At 49.8% G+C, this 12,870-nt stretch overlaps 1 protein-coding gene across 3 annotated transcripts in view; it reads left to right on the plus strand.

The window, feature by feature from the left end:
- The window catches only part of LOC126522798 (uncharacterized), a 143,257-nt gene that overhangs the window by 99,058 nt on the left and 31,329 nt on the right, over positions 1 to 12,870 (plus strand). For all 3 annotated transcript variants that reach the window (XM_050171612.2, XM_055066560.2, XM_072288750.1), the window contains 6 exons: positions 2,409 to 2,576; positions 3,784 to 3,951; positions 4,884 to 8,279; positions 9,610 to 9,789; positions 10,888 to 11,090; positions 12,555 to 12,690. In XM_050171612.2, the coding sequence (XP_050027569.1) occupies positions 2,409 to 2,576; positions 3,784 to 3,951; positions 4,884 to 8,279; positions 9,610 to 9,789; positions 10,888 to 11,090; positions 12,555 to 12,690 (4,251 nt within the window). The remainder of the gene's footprint in view (positions 1 to 2,408; positions 2,577 to 3,783; positions 3,952 to 4,883; positions 8,280 to 9,609; positions 9,790 to 10,887; positions 11,091 to 12,554; positions 12,691 to 12,870) is intronic.

Raw genomic sequence — 12,870 nt, forward strand, 5'->3', positions numbered from 1 at the left:
GGATGGAACGTTCATTTGTATTTGGCAAATAAAGAGGCAGAGTTCAGGCCTGTGCCACAGGGTATATATATATATATATATATATATATATATATATTGTTACGTGATGCCTTCGCAAATGACGGTGCCGTTCGACGATTTCCGGCAGTTGTGTTCTGCCTCCTCGTTCTGGTTATCGAAAGTGTCGGAACAGCACCAATGGCGAGATACCAAAGTAAACTACGCGACCTGAGACTGCGCGTTTTCCCATTTACATCGCCCCTTTTTATTTATTGTCGCTCGACCCCCATCCACCCCCATCCACCGCCACCCTTCTCTTTCTTCAGAGAAGTGTAGTATTGGTTTACCGTCCAACCTTTCCTCTTCCTTCCGATGGAGGCAAAAGGCGTGGCACATCAGTAACGGGACAAAAGAAGAACACAGGCGACATACACGTTTGTCGCTGTGTTAGCGCCAAACGTGTGTGTCGTCTGTGTTCGTCTTTTGTCCTGTTTCTGATGCGCTACGCTTTTTGCCTCCATCATGATATACCAACAAGCCCAACGTGCAACTTTAGCGCTCCTTCCGTCCTCCCTTCGCCGTTCTCAAAAAGGCTACGGAGGAGAGCACAATTTGCAAATCTACCGGCAAGTCACAGTGCTCCTTAACTCTCTAACACTTTCAAGCTACCTATTGTGTTTTTTTTATCGCTTTATATTGTTTTTACCTCCGGTGTCTCTTCAGTGGCACTAGGTCGAGGAAACATTTTTGTTCTTCCTGTCTAATAAGATGTTTCATCCGCTACCGCTAGATATGCTTCAGTGACGTGAGTAGGCGGAGCAAATGGCGTGAAAATCTCAAAGTGGGACTTGGAAAGATGGCACCTTGAGTCGTTTCAGAAAAGGAACGATAGTAAAAGCAAATTGTAGTATTGATAAGGGATGTGAAAAGACAAACATGCAGAAAGAAGCGTACGAAGTTAAGAGAGAGGGAAGCCTAGGAAATCATGAAGAAAATTACCTGTTTTAAACAGAAAATGTACAATTAATTTTCAAGTGGCGGTCACATTTAGCGATAAGCACCGCATCTTTAATACCAGAACAGCATCACATCTTTAATAGCATCTTTAATAAGCATCACACCTTTAATAGCAGAATAATTGTGGATAGGGCTCCCGCAACAACAGGCGTTATTTTCAAGTTCTTCCACTTTCATTTCGTGCCTTTATTAGCTGTAGATATGAATTTTAACAGGGACAGTTAGTTTGCGTTTTTCTTGGCTATCTTCGGGTGAGCTTCGTATATGGTTGTTACTAAAGATTGAGCCCCTTATTTTTCATAACCCCTGTGTTACTAGAGAACGCTAAATCCCACAGATCGATCGATCAATCAATCAATCAATCAATCAATCAATCAATCAATCAATCAATCAATCAATCAATCAATCAATCAATCAATCAATCAATCAATCAATCAATCAATCAATCAATCAATCAATCAATCAATCAATCAATCAATCAATCAATCAATCAATCAATCAATCAATAAATCAATCAATCAATCAATCAATCAATCAATCAATCAATCAGAGCCTGTTTCTTTCGCTCATGCAAATAGACAGATAGGCAAGAACATCAATGCTTCTTGTCTTCTTGTCCTGGAGCCTGCCTCTTTTTATAATGACATTATGTTAAAGGAGAGATAACGCACTTCGTTGAAGTGCGAAAAGATGCAGACTGAGCTACCGATCCTGTTGCTTTAAATGCGATGTCGACGACATAAGGCTGCACAGATTACGTATTGTCCTATTACAAACAAGCCGACACGAGAAAGAACAACACAGGAAAAAAGCTTTAAATACAATCAGAGCATGAGCGCTTATGTGTATGTAGTCTTCGGCAACAGTTTGGAGAGAGCACGGCATCAGCAAAAAGAATTCTTTCTAGGACAGCTGCATACCACATCTCAATGCAATGCCAAAAGAATAATGATAACTTCATTGAAAGGTCCGGCGAGTTATTCAGGGAAGAACAAATAATTTTTTGTGGCACCATTAGCCTCCAAACTTTCCCTCGCGAATGTACATGCCTATTTTCAAAAGTCTGTATTTTTTTTTTTTTCTATCGACCAGCAGTGGCCGGATAATTAATGTCGGTGGAGCTAGGCAACGTTTCGACAAGGAAACTCGTTCACTCCCCTTGCCTTAGACGTCACTTCTTCGGCCTCTGCACTTTGATCATTTCAAGTTTCCATCTTTCTGCGAATGTTCTGCCCGGTTTTTCATTTCTTTCTGGCCCATGGTCAGTTCGCTGCTGTGGTCTATGTAGCAACGTTCCGCCATGTATCCCAACAAAAGACTAACTACTTCTATGAGGTTATGGTGTCTGCACATGCGCGAGTTAATCCAGTGCCGGCGGTCGTGTGTCGCAGCTGGACGAGCTCCGGATCGAGCTGAACAAGCGCGACCAGGAGCTCCTGGCCATGGGCGCCAAGATGAAGACGCTGGAGGAGCAACACCACGACTACCAGCGCCACATCGCCGTGCTCAAGGAGTCCCTGTGCGCCAAGGAGGAGCACTACAACATGCTGCAGGCTGACGTCAGTATTGATGCTGCCGCCTCCTTCTTCTTTGGTGTCGCTAAACGGCACGTGCGAAACAAGCGCGTGCACGTGGCCGCACGTACACCTGCTTATATATGCAACATTCTTGGATAGATGGAAACCGAACGCGAAATTTCAGATAAGAATCGAGCAATTTTGGAATGACGTGCTCGATCTAGGGCTCTCCAATTAAGAACTGCTATGTTCTTTACGGGGCAATACGAATGAGGAAAGCTTAGCACGAAATTGAGGGACAAACCTCTTGCATTTTCGGCCTCCTGGGGGTGCATATTATAAAAAGACATGTTCCTATAACGCTAGAGCTATTTGTAAAAGCCGATGCCCGCGAGTCCTGATACTGGACATACAATTAACACGGTCCGCCGGCCCGACCAATTGGAGACAGCATCAACGAGCGAGCAGCTTCGTCGCAGCGTTTCGACCGTCTACGACAATGTGTGCGCGCGCTTGTGCGTGTGCTTACGCAGCCGCGTGAGTTAAAATATACGGACAACAGGGTCGTTGAAGGAACATAATTTCTTCGTAATTAACGAAATGTGGCGAGTACGATGGAAGGTTCGCAATGCCAAGCTCGGACTGCAGTCCTCAATTTTAAGTTACATTCGCAGGTAGAGGAGAAAATCAGCTTTATCGCGCAATCCCTGATCCGTATACGTTTCGTTCGCCGACATACGGGCGCGCAGGTACGCACGTACGTTGTAAGCACATGCGTACATGCATACATACAAGCCCTCATGTACACAATCTAGCTTGTGTGCAGATTAACGATTCGAAGCAAGACGGTTGTGCCTATACGTTAGCGTTCCAGTGCCATTCGCGGAATGATGATGAATCAACATTTATTGGGCCTGAAATAAATCGGTCGTGCACACCAGACGGGGTGGTTCCCTAGTTACGGGACCCATATGTTCCCAGCAGCTCCTGGCTCCTGTCCGTCAGTGCGAGCTGAATCGGTAGGGCGGGAAATGCTTCGCGATATAAGTCTAATATGCGGCAGTAGCAATCTACTAAAGCGAGTCCTCACTCTCCCGAGAAACCTTACCTTTCCTCGGAGGTTGGATTTCAGTTACTATTTATGTCGCAGTATTTCTAACGATGAGTGAAGTTAGCTTGGTTCTGAAGGCGTTGCATCATGTTACCGCATGCTGCGTGGTGGTCAACTCACTCCTCAACACGTTGACAGGTGGAAGAACTGCGGCAGCGGCTGGAGGAGAAAAACAAACTAATAGAGAAGAAGACTCAGCAGGCGCTCACGGCGACGCAAGAACGCAACCAGCTGAGCCAAGAACTGCAGGAGCTGAGAGATCACATGGACATCAAGGACCGAAAAATCAACGTACTTCAGAGAAAGGTGCGTATATGACCATTATTATTTACTCAGAAAAAAGAAACAATCTGAGGAGTGATAAGTACCTCAGTTATCTTCTTCACTAGTGGATTTTAGGCAGAGTTCATGTCGTTCTTTAAATAGCTCGCAAGGTGGAAGCGGTCACCAGTGTACTACCTCCGTTCTACCGCTGAACCTCTCTGTAATTGGCTCATACCAGAATTAGTGCATGTTGAACTAGAAACACGCAAGTCCATGCCATCATGATATATGCTATCTTCAATATTGTCATGGCTGAACTTGTTATTGTTGACTGGCATTAGCTCAACTTTACGACAACCGAGAAGTTGTGTGTGTTAAAGAAAGAACTAAAATTATTATGGTTCGGAATCATTTTCATCGAAGCCAGCTGCATTAACAAGTTGCTGAATGTCGTTGAATGACATCCTGCGTTGAATGAACGAACATCTCAACTTAATAATACGCGGGACAAGAAGTTTTGCATTAGGAACAGACACTAACATTATTTTATTGGAATAAATATGACTACAATGGGTAATGTTTCCATACTTAATACTGTCTTAGCGCAGAATTTACAAAAAGCACGAAGGGACATGAACAAGACAGGTCCGGTTCGTGTCCCTTTGTGCTTTCTGTAAATTTGGCGCTAATACAGCATTAAGTATGGACAACCAACTAGCCCGAACTAACGCTTTGCTTTGTTAATGTTTCTCCTGTTACGTGACATGCAAGGTTGAGCAGCGGCGTTCTCGCAATTAGAAATCGCTTTGATTCACTTTTCCTGCGAAATCACGTGGTTGTGGCATATGTGGCCTGCGACTCCCCGATAATCTCGGAGGCCATGCAAAAGTTGCGCTTCCCCTACGATCACCTTTTCCCACGGCATGTGCTCACAAATAAGTGCATTTTGAAAACACCCTCCGTCGACCGCGCAGATCGAGAACCTGGAGGACCTGCTGAAGGAGAAGGACAACCAGGTGGACATGGCGCGTGCGCGGCTGTCGGCGATCCAGGCGCACCACTCGACCTCGGAGGGCGCCCTGTCCAGCCTGGAGGAGGCCATCGGCGACAAGGACAAGCAGATCGTGCAGCTGCGCGAGCAGCGCGACCGCGCCGAGCAGGAGCGCAATGAGGAGCGGGACCTGCACGAGCGCCAGCTGGCCGAGTACCGCATGAAGATGCACGCGCTGGAGAGCGAGATGGACAAGCTGCAGAGCCGCCTGGAGAAGGCCAACGCCGAGAAGGAGCGCCTGGAGGCGCGTCTCGAAAACTCCCAGTCCGAGTTGGGACAGGCGCGTGCCGAGCTGGACAAGATCCAGGCCGAGGTGAGCCGCTCGTCCGCCGACTGGGAGCGAATGCGCGGCGAGCACGCGCGACTGTCGCTCGAGAACGACCGCTTCCGCGAGCACGTGGGCCGCCTCGAACAGCCCACGGTGACGTCGTCGGCGTACCGGAGCGCCACAAGCATACTGCCGCTGCAGCAGCAGCAGCACGCGTCCGACGAGCGCACCCAAGAGAAACTCGACCGCGTGCAGGCCGAGCTGCGCCGGGCGCAAGCTGAACTGAGGATGACGCAGGCGGAGCAGGAGCGGGCGCGCGGCGAGCAGGAGCAGCTGCAGGAGAAGCTGGAGCGCTCCCAGGGAGAAGTGTACCGGCTCAAGGCCAAGCTGGAGAACGCGCAGGCCGAGAGGGAGGCCCTCCAGGAGGAGTACGACCGCGTGCAGGGCATCGTGGCCCGAGGCCAGTCCGACAGGGACGCCGCGCTGGCCGAGGCGGAGACGCTGAGGGCGGAGCTGGAGCGCGTCCAAGGGGGTCTCACGAAGGCTCAGGTGTCGCAGGAGAAGACGCAGGCGATGCTCGACCGGGCGCAGCTGGAAGCCGACAGGCTGCAGGAGAAGCTGGACAAGGCACTGACCGAGACGAGGAGGCTGGCTGCCGACCGCGAGCGCTGCCAGGACGAGGTGCAGGGCTTGCAAGGGCAGCTGGCCCAGGCTCAGCTGCACGCTCAGCGGGCGCACAAGGAGAAGGACGCGCTGCAGTCCGAACTGGAGCAGACGAGGGAGAAGGCCGACAGGGCGCTGGCCTTGCAGCAGAGGCTGCACAAGGAACGCGACGGCGCCCAGGCCGAAGCGGACGCGTTGAGGGACCGTCTGGAAATACTCCAGAGCCAACTAGCCAAGGCGCACAAGGAGCGGGAGAACGTCCAAGCAGAGTTTGAGGTGATGCGTGACAGGCACGACAAGATTGCGCTCCAGGCGGAGCGAGGACGAGCCGAGGCCGACGCAGCACAGGCCGAGTTGCGGGCAGCGCGCGACCGCGCCGACAAACTCCAGCTGCAGCTGCAAAAGGCCCAGGAAGAAAGGGAACTGTGCAGGCTGGAACAGGACAAGCTCCGCGAGAAGCTTGACAGGGCACAGGCGGAAAGCTTCAAAGCCCAGACCCGCCTTGACCAGGGTCAGGCGGAGGCAGACCGCTTGGCCCTGGAGTTAGACAAGTCCCAGGTCCTGCTGGCTAAAACCAAGGAAGATCACAAGCGCTCTCAGGAAGAGTTCGAAGGCTTGCAGGACCTGTATGTGAGAACAAATGCCCAGCTGGCCAAGACCAAAGAGGCCGAAGAGAAGACACGACAGGACCTCGATCGCTGTCAAGTCGAGCTGGAAGTTGCCCGCGATCGTTTGGATAAGGCACAGCTGGAGGCGCGCCGTCTTCAAGCCGAGCGCGATCGGCTGCAAGCCGAGGTAGACCGCATGTCTCTAGATATGGACCGCATCCAAACGCAAGTGGGGAAGACCCAAACGCATCACGAGAAGTCCCAGGAAGAACTGGCGAGAATGCAAGTGGAATTGGAAAAGCTGTACGAGAAACTGGATAGGGCACAGACGGAGCTGCGCAAGACACAGAACGAAAAAGATCGCCTTCAATCTGAGAAAGAGAGCCAGCAGGCAGAACTGGAACGCTACCAGGCGCAAATGGCCAAATACCACAGCACCCAAGACAAGTCTCAAGCAGACTTCGAACGGCTGCGTATCGATGTTGAGAAGATGCGGGACAAGTACGAAAAGACGCTCGCAGAGCTGAACAAGACAAGCGAGGAGAACGCGAAGCTCAAAGCCGAGCTGGACCGAACACGGTCAGAGAAGGGTGTCACCCAGGAAGAACGCCAGGCGCACGCTAATGAAATTGAACGGCTTTACATCGAAGTTGAAAAAGCCAAGGACAAATACGAAGGCGCCAAGATCGAAGTCAAGAAACTTCAAGACGCGCGCTCCCAGCACCAAGCCGAAAATGAGCGGTTGCGCAGAGCCCTGGAAACTACGCAGGCCGAGCTGAAAAAAGCCACTGCGGCATCAGACGATCGGCAACGCCAGGAGATGGAGAAGTTAACAGCTGAATGTCAGAGGCTCCGTGAGAGAGCCGACCGTGCTATCCAGGAGAGGGACTCGCTTCTCGCAGAACTGAACAAGGCTCAGGCGACACTGGATTCGCTGCACGAGGCCAGCGAAGGGGACCGGCAGAAGAGCACCTCGGAGGTGGAGCGCCTCAGGCACCTTCTGGGTCGCTCCGAGGAAGACCTCCAGAAGACGGTCGGCGAGAACAGCAGGCTACAAATGGAAGTGGAGCGGTTGAAACAGGACGTCGAGGACGCCGAGAGGTACATCGCGAGTGTGCAGGAGAGCACGCAGAAAGACCGCAGCCAACAGGAAAGCCTTCGAGCGGAGACGAAACGGCTCCACGAGACCCTCGAGATGGTCCAGGAGGAGCTGCGCAAGACTTCCCAGGAACGCAACAGGCTCCAGATCGAAGTGCAGGAGCTGGTTTCGGAACTGGAGCGACGTAGCGGCACGGACACCGCTGCGCGTGCTCAGGAGGACGCGAGGATACGGGGTGAGATCGAAAAGCAGCAGCAAGAACTGCAACAGCTGCACAAGGAACTGAAGAAGAGCACCCAGCAGATGCAGAAGCTCGAGACAGAGAACAAGGAGCTCAGGGCAAAGCTGGAAAGAGCTTTGGACGCAGCCGCTCACGCGCAGAAGCAGTCGGAAGAGACGCACGCCGAGACTACCAAACTGAGAGAGGCAAACCGAATGCTGAAGCAGCAGCAACAGCAACTCCAGCAGCAGGCCGCCGGTGCAATGAAGGAAGGCGAGCGCGAAAAGCTGCAGAGAGAATTGGACAGGATGCAAGTGGAAATGGAATGTCAGAGGGAAGAAGCAACGAAGCTGAGGAAGCAGCTGGAACAGTCAAGGGCGGAAATCAAGAATTTCTCGGTGGAGCGAGATCGCTTCCAAGAGCAGCTGGAGAAACTGGTTCAAGAGATCGAACGGAGGGAGGTCAGTGGCGCCACCTGTGTTCGTCAACGAATGAACCCCCAGCACGTTCGTTACGTTACTTCGGATCTGGTCTTAGTGGCACATTACTTCTGTTTTGTTGGTGAATGGTTCATCTTCAGTTGCGTTATCATTTTTCAGTATTACAGTCATCTCTGTTTATAAGTTGTGGCTAATTTTGTGATATTTGGTTTGATCCTTTATTGAGTGTTTGTCTTTTTGGAAATGCGTTTGCTTTTGTTCTGCCCATGCACTAGCGCGATGATTTTCATTTCCCTTTGTCTTCAGTTTTCTCTGACAATGCGCATGCTTGTTGGCATGTGAGTAGCTTTACAGTGTCAGCGTTATTATTTTTGGATGCATGTAACCAACAAGGAAAAGGAGCATGTTGATTTGATCGGCACCATTGTTTGGTTCCGGTAGTTGCTAAAGAGATCTAACTAGCGCCCGCATTCAATGACTTGATTCGAGATTGTTGTTCGAGGCAAAGCTTGCAGTGAAGTGACTTATATCGTAAGGTATGTTTACCGAGAAAGCAATAACTGTGGCACGTTAGAAGCCTACGGAATTTTCTGAAGTTGTAAAGCGGCCGAGAATGATGGGTGAAGACTCAGTAATCGAGGGATTATGGGCTGCACAAGATGAAATGTTATGCTTACTGCTGTCCAAAAAAAGGCGTTCATGCTTTACAAATGTGCCGAGAAGGGCCAGATCGTTACATCGTCTGCTCGAAAGCAGGAAATCTGGCTTTGTTGTGCGTAGTCCGTTTTGCGATAGCGTTTGCGGGATATTGACTAAACGCAGTTCTTTCTCTCCTGAATTTGTGGTATTTCGCGGTGCAGCGCAAGCACCAAGCCGCACTGATCATAATCGTGACTAGACGGTATCACATGTACCAAGCTTGGCCAAGGACATTCACTTTGACACAACCTCGAAACTGTGCAGGTTTTTGCGTGTTGAATGAGCAAGCATTTTACGACGTCGGAAGCTGGAAAAAACAGCTGTATAGGGGTATGGAATTCGTGTTTCACAAGATTGCATTGGGCTCTTTTCAGTAGCTACTTCCGTCCTTTCCATATTGCCACAAATTCTCAAGGAAATTTTTGAGGCGTTATCGCACTTCAACGTGTTCACGCAGAGTGTAGCAAACTGGACGCTATTGTGATCGACCACCCTGACTTTGTTTTCCCCTTTCGCTGCATGCTATCTCTGGCACAGTACGCATGTAGAATCTGCACGCTACAACTCGAGGAGCCGTTTGCGTGATAGTCTCTCAATAGGCATATCTCTTTCTGTAAGAAGCGGCCGCTGATTGTTGCGTGCTCCATTCTAGACCGAGATCCAGAACCTTCGCGCGAAAGGCGCCCAGCCTCAGGCGAACCCCAAAATGGAAGCCGAGCTCGAGGCCCTCAGGAAGAGGCTCGACGACCGACAGAAGCAGCTGGACGAGTTCGAAAAGAGGCTCAAGAAGAAGAAAGAGAAGCTGGAGCAGGCAGAGGCTGCCCTGCAAAAGGTTCGTTCGCATCCTTTGCGTCCCGTTTGTGCAGTCCCTGGTCTTTCGCCTGCTCTTCCCACTCTGTGCATGTCCTCATGGCGCCTCATCTTTAGCAACACTACCTTTTCCCCCTCCACCCCTCATCCTCCTTTTCCTCCTTCTCCTCATCATCACCATAAACAACATCTCATATTTAGCGCCCGTTAAAGCTTAAAGAGGCGTGCACGCATTATCAAAGCTATAATACGTAGGCCTTATGTTCGCGTGAAACAGCCTTCTCTTCAGTGGGAATTCTCCCGACGTCATCGGGTTTCTAAGTCGTCGGTTTCTACTTTGAGCCAACAAATACGGTTAATGTATGCAGCACTTACGTATGATAAAGATAGCATTGGCAAACGTGATGACACTGTAGCTTCCTTTTCTGCGTGATTTGTTGCCGTGGTGGTTGTGCTCTCGCATCGGTGATTCACAATTTACCGGAGATCAACGATCGCTGGTAAATTGTTAATTAAGCGTTCGCTTCCTTTCGGCTCACCTAAATCAGAAGTTACGAGCGGCTAGTACCGTTATAGCGGTTAGCACTCGCACGTCCTACGAAGCTCAGGGGATTGAGGAGCACTATCCCTCTCAATTTCTTGGGTTGCAGGGCATCTGAAATTGCACAAATGCTCCAGCATGTATTCCTGACAGAAACTTCTTTAGACAGTGTATAGTAAACCTTAAGTTTTTTATGTACTTTTGTCTATAGAACATCTATAGAATTGGAATCAACTCAGAAGGAATAGGCGCGAATGGCTATTGTCAGTGGACTGTCTACAGTTACCAAGTTATTTATCTTCCTTCCAAACGGAAGGCGATGTTGCACCGGCAGTGACGCGGCCCTAAGAATTTGGTTGAGCTAAAACAATAAGTGTCATATCTTAACAACAAGGCTGCACCAGAAACATGCACCTGTATTCGAAGCCTCAGCCATGCTTTTTTATTCTCTCGTTGTTGTCTCGAACATTGTTGAAGAGATGAATATTTGGCCGGCACGTATCACTGTTTTGACGTCTTCGTATTCGGGCGTCATCGCCTACCTGTCCACTTAACCGCTTTCTTTCTCTGCGTCGTCAGGCGGGCAGCACGGAGACGGAACAGGAGCTGGTCCGGCAGCTGGCCGAGCTGAAGATGCGCTGCGCCGAACTGGAGACGAGGCAGCCACCGCCGCCTCCGACGGGAGGAGCCAACGAGGCCGAGCTGGAGCGGCTGCTCCAGATCATGTCTTCCCTCGAGGAAGAGAAGGTCAATCTCAACGCACAGATCAAGCAGCTGCAAGAGTGAGTGCCGCACAGACACCCGGGTAGCGAGGCGGGGATAGAGAGAGAGCGGGAAAGGCAGGGAGGTCAACCAGACGAGCCTCCGGTTTGCTACCCTACACTGGGGGTGAGGGAAAGAGGAAGACGGGGAGAACCGCTATTGCAGCGATGTTTCTGTGGCACATCTGAGAGGACACCAGTGAGCGACACCGAGTCAGTTCACTTGGGCACTTGTGTTTTTTCGGTAGTGTCTTTTCATTTATTTGTAGGTAGAGGGTTGTTTCCTTGCGGAGAAAAAGTCAAGGTCAATTTACGTCTTTTTTTTAATGAATCACCAAAACCTTTTCTGAGCTGGGGCGGTGGCATGACGTCACTGAGCTTAAAGCGTTTCTTTTTTCTTGCATTTCGATCGTTTTGGTGCAGGCAAAGCACTCAAAGCTTTCCAGGTTTAGTCTTTGGTTTCTTTAGAACGTAATCTACTTCCAATTACCGCTAACTACAGATTGTTTCAGCAAGGTCATGGCAAACTTCCTCTTGTGAGTTACCAGCATTCAACCAACTTAGTGTCGTTCGCTCTCCTCTTGCGCAAGTGAAAGTGTTATTTATTATGAACTGATGTAAATAACAAACAATAATTAATTAAGCGACATTCAAATCAGTGATATAAATAGAAGCCTCCAAAGTAAAAGCTGTAGAGCATACTGATGAATATCCAAATATTTCCGAAATATATTTTAGCTCATAGTAAAAAAATACTTTAAGTTGCTCTAGAGGGCAGAAACAATACTAAGTTGATTGCATTGTCGTAACCCATGCGTGGATCTTTGCTTTTAACTTTGGCCCGGCTTAGCTGAAACACTGTGTATTCCCATGTAAACGATGTCAAAATAATTTATGTCAAGGCGCGCTGGTGCACTTGGGGGTCGCGTCGCCGCGTGCCTTTCGTTTCCATCAGTTCTCTTGCTGACCAAGTGTGCTGTCATGGCAAGGTGACCGTTTTTTTTTTATTCAAGTAACGTAATTTATGATTGCAGTATCACGGAATGTTCCTCTTCGGTGAATCTTCAAACTCAGAGTGCGAGAACTTTTCTTTCACCACTCGAACGACCTCACACAAGTCCACAGTGGTCGATCAAGACATATCTCATGCTGGAGCCAACGTTCCGACAAGGAAGGGGCCTGCCTTTGTTCCGACGTAAACGAGTCTCCTTGTCGAAATGGTAGCTCCAGCAAGAGGCATCCCTTGTTCTGTATTGTCGACCACCTACTGTTGTCGACCACCTACTGTATTGTCGACCACCTACTGTGAACAACTGTTGTTTAGAACTGCATCAAAACGTCATTATTCAAAGATCGTATTTTCTTTGTTCTAATCGCGTACATTTACAGGCCAGGATGCTGCAACATTCTGTTGGGGTTTAAGTACTCTTGTCGCGGTGGCATTTCGGTGTTCTCCCTGTTGACCTCCTGCCTCTGTGTTCGCAGGGCGCTAAAGGACCGAGACAGCAAACTGAACGCGCTCAAGAGGAGCCAGCAGACAGACAAGACGCGAAGCGCCCAGATGATGGACGAAGCTCGCCGGAGAGAAGGAGACCTCGGTCGAGAAGCTTCCAAAGCTCAAGTGAGTCAACCCGTCTGTTAATTTTTTGTTGCTTGTTCTTGTTCTTTGTGAGATGGCATGTAGCTATCCCTCAACGAGCTCTCCAATGTGTAACGAGCGAAATTTTGCCGAGAGGCGCTGGGATTGTCCAGACTATCTGTTCGGCAGGTTTGCGGAAAGCGGGCTATAGGAAAGCTTTAC

The sequence above is a fragment of the Dermacentor andersoni genome, chromosome 6 (genome assembly GCF_023375885.2).
Source record: "Dermacentor andersoni chromosome 6, qqDerAnde1_hic_scaffold, whole genome shotgun sequence".
NCBI lineage: Eukaryota > Metazoa > Arthropoda > Arachnida > Ixodida > Ixodidae > Dermacentor > Dermacentor andersoni.